The sequence below is a fragment of the Malaclemys terrapin genome, chromosome 4 (genome assembly GCF_027887155.1).
Source record: "Malaclemys terrapin pileata isolate rMalTer1 chromosome 4, rMalTer1.hap1, whole genome shotgun sequence".
NCBI classification, from domain to species: Eukaryota; Metazoa; Chordata; order Testudines; family Emydidae; genus Malaclemys; species Malaclemys terrapin.
In genome coordinates, this window is record NC_071508.1 from 71613629 (window position 1) to 71626024 (window position 12396).

At 39.0% G+C, this 12396-nt stretch overlaps 1 protein-coding gene across 2 annotated transcripts in view; it reads right to left on the reverse strand.

Moving 5' to 3' along the window:
* SHANK2 (SH3 and multiple ankyrin repeat domains 2) overlaps positions 1-12396 on the reverse strand; it is a 638838-nt gene that overhangs the window by 372006 nt on the left and 254436 nt on the right. For both annotated transcript variants that reach the window (XM_054026918.1, XM_054026919.1), the window contains exon 13: positions 3932-4241. In XM_054026918.1, coding sequence (XP_053882893.1) covers positions 3932-4241 — 310 coding nt within the window. The remainder of the gene's footprint in view (positions 1-3931; positions 4242-12396) is intronic.

Here is a 12396-nt window from a genome sequence, read left to right on the forward strand (position 1 = left end):
TTCTTATACACTCAACCCCCATTGGCATGGGATGGCGTGGGATGGCATGGGAAGCGGCGCAGGCCGAGGGATGTTCTGGCCACGGCTTCCCGCAGCCCCCATTGGCCTGGAGCGGTGAACCGCAGCCAGTGGGAGCCGCGATCGGCTGAACCTGCGGACGCGGCAGGTAAACAAACTGGCCTGGCCCACCAGAGTGCTTACCCTGGCAGGCCACGTGCCAAAAGTTGCCGATCCCTGGTATAGGGGATATCTAATCTGGTAGAGTATAAATCCTCCAAACCTTATGAGTTAGGATATGAACCATCACCACTTCTTTGATTTAAGAGTCCCCTTTCCTACTGAGAGAGTGGGTCTCCTTTAACTCTGTTGCTAGGACTAAGTACTACAGATGCTGCTTCCTTTAATCTTAGCTGGCATCTTCCATTCCAATAAATCCCAGTTTAATCGTGAAGGCTGGTTAGTATTTCAAGAAGAAAAATACCAGATGGATGAAATAGGTCAGGACAATTGTACATATGGTCACATCCTAGCCTCTTATGTCGTACCTATCAAAAGATTCAACCTCCCTTCTTTTGGGGGGAAGGGAGTAGGGCCTTTCCCCCCCTTCATTTTAATAGACTGATTTTCTTGTGAATACTTCCGATTCCAATCATGATCACAGGCATCCTCCCCTCATTGATGGGATGTACAAACCCTTGCATCCAGAGGGAGAGGAAGGGGTTAATGTAGATCCAAGAAGAGAAAGAAAGTGGAGCAGCTGAGTTTAATCAGAACTGTAAACAGGTGTGGCTTTAAGAGAATGGGGAGATGAAAGCTGTTCCTGAGAAATGGAAGAACTCTTCAAAAAGCTCATTCACGAGCAGGAGGTGCTCACCATGGAGCGACAGAAAGATTGATTTATGGAAAATGTATGTTTATTGGGGACTGGCTGGAGCAAGCTACTCACTTTCATTCCTTTTTGCTTTCTTTGGTTTAGGTTGCAGGAAGCCACAAAAAACTTTTGTTGAATTGACTGGGGCTTTTTGGACTAAAGTGAGGGACAGTTTTATGTGAACCACTAGCAAATAGTAAGGAGAGAGAACAAAGATTACCCTTCAAGCTCAAAGTAAAGGCTTGGTGACACTTCAAGGAAGAGAATTGGTGGAAGGAGTCCTATGCATTCCCCCATTCATGACTGCACAACATCTCTGTGGTAACTACAGCACTAGTTGTATAACCCACACACTTTCCGGGTGTGGTGTTCTGTCCCATCTAGTGGCACCGAGACCACTTAGTGAGAGAGAGAAAGCAATTAATGTATCTGCTCTACAGCCTTATCTAAGCCCCAGTTAGCTTTTAGATCATGTGGTAGAGGCTCATGCACTAAGCTCCAGAGGTCCCCGGTTCAATCCCACCCACCGACGACTGGAGGTCTGTTGGCGTTACAGTTGCACAGAACATTAGGAAAGTGTTTCAGTGGTCTTCAGCAAATTTAGAAGCTGGAAATAAGAGCTAGCACCATGTGACCAGCCAGCTTTCTGTGGACCACCAGCAGATGCACTGGAGGCGCCTGGGATGTATATTTATATGTTATACCACATGGCACTGTTTCTACTCTATGTTTGGGTAAGTGTGCAAGTAGTTTCAGTACAAATACTTGCACATGGAGGACTTAGCATTTGGTTTCCACAAATTTTCCAGCATGAAATTGGCTTCTGTTAACATTTATGCTGGTGAAACTCACTCAAGCATTCACAGACAGTGAGCACAGAAGAGGGATGAGAGCAGACAAAGCAAATTCATTTTAAAAAATGAATTAATATTCACAGAAAGTTTTTGCATTATTTGCCCAGCTCCATAAATCAACAAATTATGTTCCAAGAACCTAGAGATATTATTCTAGTAACATTGTATATTCTAATTAGAAGCCAAGTTTTTAAATAGCTTTTAGCTAGATTGTCCTTTGGAGAAAGCAAAACGCATTCCCTCTAACTGGAAGGAACAAATAGGAGGGTCCCTGGCAAAGAGAATTTAACAGGTGGACCTCTGCATCTATGCAGAATCCTACTGTAGTCTCCAGATAGATAAAAGGATCTGCCCACAAGGTTCTCTATGCAGGAGTGAGGCCAAAGGTAATAATTGAATGACTTTGCACAGTTACTACAATATACAACACTGGAACACTTTGCTATATTGGATCAGACCACTGGCCTATGAAGTTCAGAATCCGATCTCGTGCAGTGGTCAATGCAATATGTGATTTAAACAAAAGTGTTGTGAATGTTGTAGATTGCAACATTAGACAACTCTGGTGGTATTGCTGATGCCACTATCAAAAAACATGTGTTAGCTGGGTGCCCATAACTGAAGAGGGGGAGGAGAAGGAAAAAAAAGGAGCAAAGTAAGGGAAGAAAGTAATAGGAAAATGATAACGTCAGCCAAATTCTCTTTTGCTTTAATGACTACAAATTTAGATATAAATCTATTATACATAATATCAAAGTGACACCCAACAGTAGCCAACACTGCTACTTGACAATATTTGTTTTCTTTTTTCATATTGAGATCAGGAAATATGACAGAGAAAGCCCATTATTTTGAATGACAATAGAATTAAGTTTATTTGTATTTAAATTCTATTTGAGTCTCTCACTCTCCCCCTAACTTAAACTGCAATTATCCCTTTATAGGGCCACATTTTGGAGTGTACTGACATTCTTTAAAAGATAAAGCATTCACACCTAATCTATCAATTTTGTTCTATTAAAATGAATGCCAGCATCCACCTTTCTCCAATGAAGCAAGACTTCTCATCCAGTGGACACAGTCCATAAGTAGGTTGATGGGGGCACCCACTGGGTCACACTCACTAGTCAAGGGGGAAAAAATAAAGCAGCAAAATCCTCAAGTGTTAGGGCTCTGCAGAAAGTAGGAACAGAAGAAGATGCTTGTTCCCTACCACCACAGCCTCCAGCTGCTGCCCCTCCCCAGCTCCGCCCCACCAACCCCCCTAACCAGCCCACAGGAATTCCATAGTCCTCCACTTTTTCTTCCTTCTTGCATACTGCTCAGCTCCAGATCAGGGGAAGTGTGACTTCAAGAGGCTGTGGAGTTGGGTATGTTGCCTCTAACGGGTCTTGAATGCTTTCTGGGAAGGGGGATGGAAGAAAGCAATTGACTCAGGTTCCATCAACAACTTGATGGACAACAGTACCCCTCGCCCAACTGTAGAGTAAGCAGACTACAGCCATAAGAGATAATTTGGTCCCTACTACCTCAGAGTCTCTCTCTTTCCCCATGATTTATTAGAGCTGTTACAACCATACAAGACTCTCAAGCTACTTGCATCTAGAGCTGTGAGAATAACTGATTTTTCAATTCATTGGCTGAACCAAAACACAGAAAACAAAAAAATTGTTTTGGGTCAACTGGAAACAAAAATTTCAAATTTCAAACTTTTTGGTAAACCGAAAAAGTAAAACAATGTTTGTTTTGGATGAAACGTTTCATTTTGTTTTTGAGTTTAACCTTTTAAAAATAAAATCAAAAACAAAAGGTCATTTGGAATTGAAAAAAATCAGAATGTTACATTTTGAAAGTGTCTGAAAAATTATCTCCAGCTCTACTAACAACCTGGTTGAAATAGGAGGGGAGTGGTAGAGGATACCAAAGCATGATTTGGTAAGCTTCAGATCATACTGCTAGGTTTACCTATTCACGCAGACTTTGAGGAAAGGGATGGAGTGGATAAGAGTATCTGAAAGCAATGGTTAGAGGTGTTGACAAGTTTAGCTTTTGGACATTGCTCCAATGCATATGATTTCCTTCAAATGTTCACATCTACCCTGGGCCTAAGATGGACATTTATAATAAATCTGTACTAATGAATATTGTGGTCAGTGTGTCAATAAACTGGTATATTTCATGCTGTAGGAATATTGAAAAAGATCACCTGATGTGCCTATGTTGCTGTCTTTTTGCATCCTCTCCTACCCTGTTTAATGATGGCGACCGACTCCGAGAGGATGGGGTATAACTCCCAACAGTTTTTACAGTTCCATTAGGATTATTCTGCATCTGTTGAAGTAGGTGAGGTGAAAGGCTGCGGTGTGAAGAAGCAGATGATGAAGCTGACCAGTCAGGGATGTTGTTGATGTTCAGATTGTTATCGCTGTTGGAACGAAGTAAGACACGAGGTGCTGCCAAGGTGCTTTGGGGCCTTCGCCTCCTGTTTGAATAGGTAGGGGCCTCTCTAAATGGCACTGTATTAAGAGGGGGAGGGGAAAAACAATTATAGTAATCACATCTGATTTTATCATTTATGCATATTTATCACTCCTTAAAAAGATTCAACAACATATGGCACCTTTTTCGGGTGCTTAGAGTAAGAGAGAAAAAACTATCTTCGCTGATTATCTAATCAAGCTAAATTACAGAATTATATTTAAAATGCAATTAAAACTGAAAACCACTTTCATATGCAACATACTTTGACTTACTGGTTGTAATACGTACTTAAGCCCCACAATACTGGAAACATCAATGACAAATAAATAGTAATGGCAAACATCTGGTTTTTGCCAAGCTTTCATCAACACTATTTGCTCTCGCTCTCTCTCTCAAGCTTTCTTTGAAGCCTAACACAAGTTCATGGACTTGAACAGATCCACAGAAACTTCTTCCTTCATGCTGTTTCTTTTGGGTTCCTTTTTCCTATAGAGACCTAAACTGAGAGAGAGAATTTGGTTCCATTGTCAGTTCAGGAGTAGCCTGGAAATCTTTAATGTTAGCGGTCACCTTAGCTCCATCTGCTAGGTTAAAAATTCAGGACAGATTCTTCTTCTGTTAGAACTCTTACACTGACATAATCCCTAGGTGTCTGTTTTTCTAATCTAGGCATTTCTATTGCATCTATTATTGTATATAGAGCAGAGAGTGCAGTATCCTGAGGTAATATGCTCACTTCAGCTCCCACAAGCATCCATGGGAGAATATACCAAGACATATCTAAACATAGCAATAAATCATTTAACTAATTATTTTTAGCAGAAAAAAATACAAATCAAGGACCTGATCCTGCAAATGCTACTAGCAGAGCACTGCAATTATGGGACAATTTATATTAGTAAACACTATGTCCCAAGACTCTCCATTTCTCAAAGTAATGGATTCTTTAGCCTCAAGTAAAGTTTAAAGAGACTTTTCTAATAAAAGGCTTCTTATACACACCCTAGATTTGATGTTTTTTCCTACTATTTTCATAAACTAATAGAGGTCCAATCCTGAAAACCCTTATTTATTTTAGTCCTTATTTATGCGAAATAATCCCATTAACTTCAGTGGGACTCAGAGGCTTTGCAGGATTGAATCCAGAGTTCACAAACCTAAATCTGCAAAGTAATAATAGCGATATCACTAACAAAAGGCAGCTTGTAATAATTCAGAAGACTATGCAGATTGTAATTTTCAAAAATTATATAATATTTCAGTTAGGAAAGAAACCCCAGATAATATTTTGCATGTATACAATGTAATTCATCTTGAAAGATAACTGAGTACTCAACCAAAACTTTAAAAGCATATTATGTAAAATAGAACAAATACGTCACACTATAAAAACACACACATTAAATATAGATATTAATAGATATACACAGAAATCACTTCATCCTCCCCTAATATGCAGCCATCTCTGGTGTGAAACACACCAAGTGCTTAAGATCACAGAGAAATGTTTCACACAGTTTTAGGACAGGAAAAGAAGAATATTTTAACCAATTGTAACTGCAGCTGAAAGAATGAAGTTCCTCAAATAATTTTCACCAGAATTCTTAACTGACAAGTGATTCTGAAGAGGATCATAAAATGCATAGCAAACAGTCAAAACTCTCATTTAGATTAAACTTTCTCTTATAAATATTAACAAAAAAATACATATAGAGAACAGGATTTAAAATTGATGTTAAATTCTACTGTATTTTATTTGAAGCAAAAATTAAATAATAGTTATCTTTACCAACAAGGCTGTTAAGAAGGATGAGACTTAAGAGAGTGCAAACTTTATGATGGAAATGGCAAAAATCTACAGAACCTCTGAGAGTGGAGGATTTTTCAAGTATATCATAAAGCCCACTTATAAAAATAAAAAAAAAATGCAATTAGAAGATAATCAATGGAACTTGTGTTCCTAACGCTACTTAGGTGCTTTCGAATGCATGACACAATGTTCTAAAAGACTCATCTCAAGGCCAACCCAAACTTTTTAAAGAAAATTCACAACACAATCTTCCATAGTGAGTGTGTCTGAATCCACTGCAAAAAAGGTCCTTTTTTTTCTTCAATTTTTATTCATTGCCACTTTAGAATACTTTCTGGGACTGTTGTCTTGCCATGCTACATGTAGTGTGTGATATGGATGTACAGTTTGTATATAGCTATGCTTGGGACATTTAGCATACTTCTTACTAACAATGTCACTGAAGAGAGGCAGATTGTGTGTAAGATCTTATGGGATAAAATAAGGTAAAATATTTTCTTTTAATAAAGATTACACAAAATAATATGGATACAGTAGTACAGGCTTGCCTATTTATAGCATTTATCTATACATATATCTCCAATTGAAGTTAATGGGAGTTTTGCATTTGGCTTCAAAGAGGACCCAGATGTGGCCCTTAGAATTATTTGTTAGTTCACAAAATGGACAGGATGGAGACTCCACACTAAGATTTTGAATGCTCATAGTTAAGCTCATGAAAAATTAGAATCTATCTACTGAAGACTTATTGTAAAAAAGTTGAAAGGTTTGGGGGGGAAGGGGTTTAATAGTTCTGCATATTGCAGAGATATCAGAGGATTAATTGACAGAATGGGATGAGTATTTCTGAGCACATTTACATTGACAAGTTTGAGAAGAATGAAAACTGTGCATACCACTCCAAATAAAAAAACATTTATATATTTCTCAGGTTTCATGTAAATTTATCTTTGCCCACTGAATACTTCAAGTGCAGAGGATTTTAATAATCATTTTGGAATTAACATTTTGTTTGACCCCAATTGTATATTCTTAAAGAGATAGCTGCAAGTAAAATTAGTCTTTACTTTTTGAATTAAAGACTAACATTTTCTTTGTGAAGGTAATGGGAAAATTATCAAAACCACAATTAGGATTTTTTTAGGCACATATCTATGCAGAAAGAGTTAAAAATAACCTCTTTCATGCCCAAAATGATTAATATTCCAACCAACTGTTTTTTCCCCGGCAATCTGCAAACTGTAAGTGGGTGGATATTTTCTTAGCTGCCTCTTACATGGCAATATTTATATTATTTTCACAATAAAAAATAACTACACCACAAAATAACGAAACAAATGTACATGCTTTAAACTCTTTAAACTAAACAATAATTTTTATTGTTAGTTAATTATTTTACAGATCTTAAATTCTTATTGCAAAGGTTGTTTGGAGAAACAAATATTATAAAATGACATGAAGACATCTCAACAAATTCCATGCTTTTAAGTTTCAAATCAAGTAATTATTGTACCTTTATATCAAACCTAAGAATTAAATAATACTTTCCTTCCAGCTCTCAGAATTTTATACCTAACAATCCATACTTATGAGAGGACAATTAAGGAGCTTACAGTGATAATATTCACCAAAGAAATCGCTTATACATCTTCAGATGGATTTCTTAGAAAAATAGAACATTTTCTATATCTACCTAAGTTTAAGAAAAAACTAAAATGAGTAAGTCAGGTACCAACTAGATCTAATAATTAGTTGCCTAAATGGATGCTCTGACAGACAAGAATTTTGAAAAAAGAAATGGCAAGAACTGATTAAGTATACAATAAGTAAGCAGATCATATTAAAGGTACACAAGAAAATATCATTTCTCAAACATCAAATTTTCTGAGTTCATTGCTTACCTTCTTTCTTTGTTAAGGCATTTAACAAAGACTTCATTTTCTCTTACTTTAGCAGCAATCCCCTCATTACATAACCTTTTCTAGGAAGAAAGAGGGGAAAAACTACCCAGTTTCTATGTGTTCAAACTGCCTGCACCCTGACATAAGCAGCAGGTTTCTGGGCACCGTGTAATTGCAAGCATAGCTGGGCATGCAGTACCCAGCATTCTGGTGACAAAGCCCACCCCACATTCTGTCTGTCAGCTGGGAACCAACTGTGCGTAGACTGGAGCTGCTCAAAAAAAAAATCTTGCTATCTTTCACAGTATTAGTCATGTGAACACCACCACCACAGTCTCTCAGACGTTACTCTGCTTTTGTAATCATTGCATTTATGAACAAGCAAACACAGGACTGAAGGAAGGAGAAGCAACGCAGGCTAAGAGGGGACAAAATATATATTTGGAATGGGAGGAGGGGAATCATTCATGGAAAGATACTTCATATCAGCCTTTCAACAGCTAGAACTTGTGAAGGGAAAATCCTGAAAGAAATGGGAGCTACTGAATAAGTATGCTCAGCTTTTAAACTTGCATAGCTTGAATCTCAATGTTCAGATACATTCTATGCTTTTTGATATTTGTTTGCTTGTCTTTCGCAATGCTGTCCAGAGTCAGAGTCAAAAGGAGAGTGTGCGCACCTAACAATAAGCAAGCTTCACACCATGCCTACATTAAAAATTTAGACAAACTGCCACTAAACGGCATTTCTGAACATGACCCATATTCTAGTTTGAAAAGGATGAGATGCAAGCACCAATTATTTTCCACTCCCCCTCCATTATAATTACACTGAAATAAAATAGATTTTTTTTGTACAAAGAGAAAAAACATTAACATGCAACCGAGCTACTTTATCGAATTCTATGCAGATGACAAATAAATTCTTTAACCATTACAGCTTTTCAAAGGTTTTATTCATGGAAAATTTCTATGGATACCAATGCAAGTCAGTGCAAACATCCTTACAGAGGAAGAACAAACAACCGTAAAGTTGAAGATTACCTTTTTGAAAACACTACAAATAGGAAGTGGGACTTAGGCATTCACAACAAAATGAATGCTTAGCTGTTGCATAATTCCATTTTGGATATATTTATAAATATTTTAGCAATGCAACATATGGCTTCTAAGGAGTAAGATTTACAAAGACTAACCTGTAAATTTAAACAGCATAAACCCATACTGTGTACAAATAATTACTCCATTGCAGTAGTCTCCGCTGATTGTTACGATAAGATCCGCAGTTAAACGCTAGATCTTTGTGTTGCTAAGATCACTACTCCATCAACTAAAAAAAGGGAGAGGGATCACATGGATTACTTAGTTGGATTTTACTTCCGTATGCCTGATATACCATCTATGAAATAACTCACAATGTAAAGAAAAGTACTTATTTATTCTTGATAATTAACAGTTTAGAATTCATTTAAAATTTCAATGTTTACGTAGCTATTATTGTTAATGAAAAAATACTCTTACAAAGTGGTATAATTACAGATTTTAAAAAAAGCTGTGAGGATAAAAATTCAGCCCACTAATTTAAAACAAAATACTCAATAGGTAAAAAATATACAAAGGAAATTGGGCAAGAGTATATATAAAGTTAAATGAATGGATTTGACGCTGGATCACAGATTTGCACAGAAAACCTGTGGGCACAGGAATGGTCTTTTTGACTATTTAAACCATGCATAGCTTTCTGTAGAATAAGCTTGGACTCTTATTCATAAACTTATAAATATATGCATTTTATTAGGCCCTCAGGGTGAGAATCAAAACAGCTTACAGAATAAGAACTGCCACATCAGAACTTGACATTGCCACTGATATGAATGCATCAGCTTCTGTGCATTAGAAAGTTATTCCTGCTATTTCAATTTAACCTCACTGATTACCTTTTAGAGTTGGGATTTGGAAAGAGACTACAATTATCAATACTACTTTGAATTTCTAGAATACCTTCCATCCAAGCCGATAGCTTCCCAAGCATTAATAAATTTAGCAACAATAACTCTGTGTATTATCCCCATTTTACAGATGAGCAAAAGGAGACAGAAGCAGATTCTGTGCTGCACTTGCTGAGATGCACAGTAAAGAAGGTGTAGTCAAAGGAAGACATTTGTGACATCTGGATTCTGGGCTACTGTAGGGACCAAGCATAAATTAGATCAGCTTCAAGAGCACAAGTCCATGGGGCCAGATGCGCTGCATCCGAGGGTGCTAAAGGAGTTGGCGGGTGAGATTGCAGAGCCATTAGCCATTATTTTTGAAAACTCATGGCGATCGGGGGAGGTCCCAGATGACTGGAAAAAGGCTAATGTAGTGCCCATCTTTAAAAAAGGGAAGGAGGAGGATCCGGGGAACTACAGGCCAGTCAGCCTCACCTCAGTCCCTGGAAAAATCATGGAGCAGGTCCTCAAGGAATCAATTATGAAACATTTAGAGGACAGGAAAGTGATCAGGAACAGTCAGCATGGATTCACGAAGGGGAAGTCGTGCCTGACTAACCTAATTGCCTTCTATGATGAGATAACTGGCTCTGTGGATGAGGGGAAAGCAGTGGATGTCTTATTTCTTGACTTTAGCAAAGCTTTTGATACTGTTTCCCACAGTATTCTTGCCACCAAGTTAAAGAAGTATGGGCTGGATGAATGGACTGTAAGGTGGATAGAAAGCTGGCTAGATCGTCGGGCTCAACGGGTAGTGATCAATGGCTCCATGTCTAGTTGGCAGCTGGTTTCAAGTGGAGTGCCCCAAGGGTCGGTCCTGGGGCCGGTTTTGTTTAATATCTTTATTAATGATCTGGAGGATGGTGTGGACTGCACTCTCAGCAAGTTTGCAGATGACACTAAACTAGGAGGCGTGGTAGATACACTAGAGGGTAGGGATCGGATACAGAGGGACCTAGACAAATTAGAGGATTGGGCAGAAAAAAACCTGATGAGGTTCAACAAGGACAAGTGCAGAGTCCTGCACTTAGGACGGAAGAATCCCATGCACTGCTACAGACTAGGGACCGAATGGCTAGGTAGCAGTTCTGCTGAAAAGGACCTAGGGGTCACAGTGGACGAGAAGCTGGATATGAGTCAACAGTGTGCTCTTGTTGCCAAGAAGGCTAACGGCATTTTGGGCTGTATAAGTAGGGGCATTGCCAGCAGATCGAGGAACGTGATCGTTCCCCTTTATTCGACATTGGTGAGGCCTCATCTGGAATACTGTGTCCAGTTTTGGTCCCCACACTACAAGAAGGATGTGGAAAAATTGGAAAGAGTCCAGCGGAGGGCAACAAAAATGATTAGGGGTCTGGAGCACATGACTTATGAGGAGAGGCTGAGAGAACTGGGATTGTTTAGTCTCCAGAAGAGAAGAATGAGGGGGGATTTGATAGCAGCCTTCAACTACCTGAAGGGGGGTTCCAAAGAGGATGGAGCTCGGCTGTTCTCAGTGGTGGCAGATGACAGAACAAGGAGCAATGGTCTCAAGTTGCAGTGGGGGAGGTCCAGGTTGGATATCAGGAAAAACTATTTCACTAGGAGGGTGGTGAAACACTGGAATGCGTTACCTAGGGAGGTGGTGGAGTCTCCTTCCTTGGAGGTTTTTAAGGCCCGGCTTGACAAAGCCCTGGCTGGGATGATTTAGCTGGGAATTGGTCCTACTTTGAGCAGGGGGTTGGACTAGATGACCTCTTGAGGTCCCTTCCAACTCTGATATTCTATGATTCTATGATTCTATGATTCTAAGAGCATCTCTAACTTGAAGCAGCTTCCTCAGAGCTGCTTATTGGCTGTCTCACAGCCAAGAATCCCTGTAGCATTGAGCAGTACGGATATGTCTCTAGACCAGGGGCTATGAGAGAGGGTAGACTGTCAATCCTACACTGCTCTGGGGCTAAGGAAAATGCTTCCCAGGCTTGTTGTGGCTACTTTATGCAGCATATAAAGCCTAGGCCCAGAATGAGCTTCAGATAGCTTAAGAGAACTGCCCAAAGTCACGCAGGAAATGAATGGAACCAAGGTCTGCTGTTGTCCAGTTCTGTGCCTTAATCACAACACCAACTAAAGAAAAAAAAAAAAAAACGTAAAGGCTAAACAGCCTGGATTTACCAATACCATGGATTCTCAGACTTGCTCATCTGTCCCTAAGAAGGGCAAGGTAATAGACTGAAAAAAAAAAAATAGGACCCTTCAGAAACTCTGAATTCCAAATTCCTATTGTGCATTTCTGATATGAGGGTTAGCTACAAAACTTGGGGACCCATTTACAGGATGAGGACCTTAACTGTCCTCTGTTCAATCCAGCCTTAGTCCATCACTGCTCAAGAGATCCTATCAGATTTAGAGCCAAATTTTGATACTTTAAACTGAACTACCACCAATGCACTTTGGGCTTGAGATCATCTTTTTGATACTAAGTGATTACTGTGCCTAGCACAATGGGG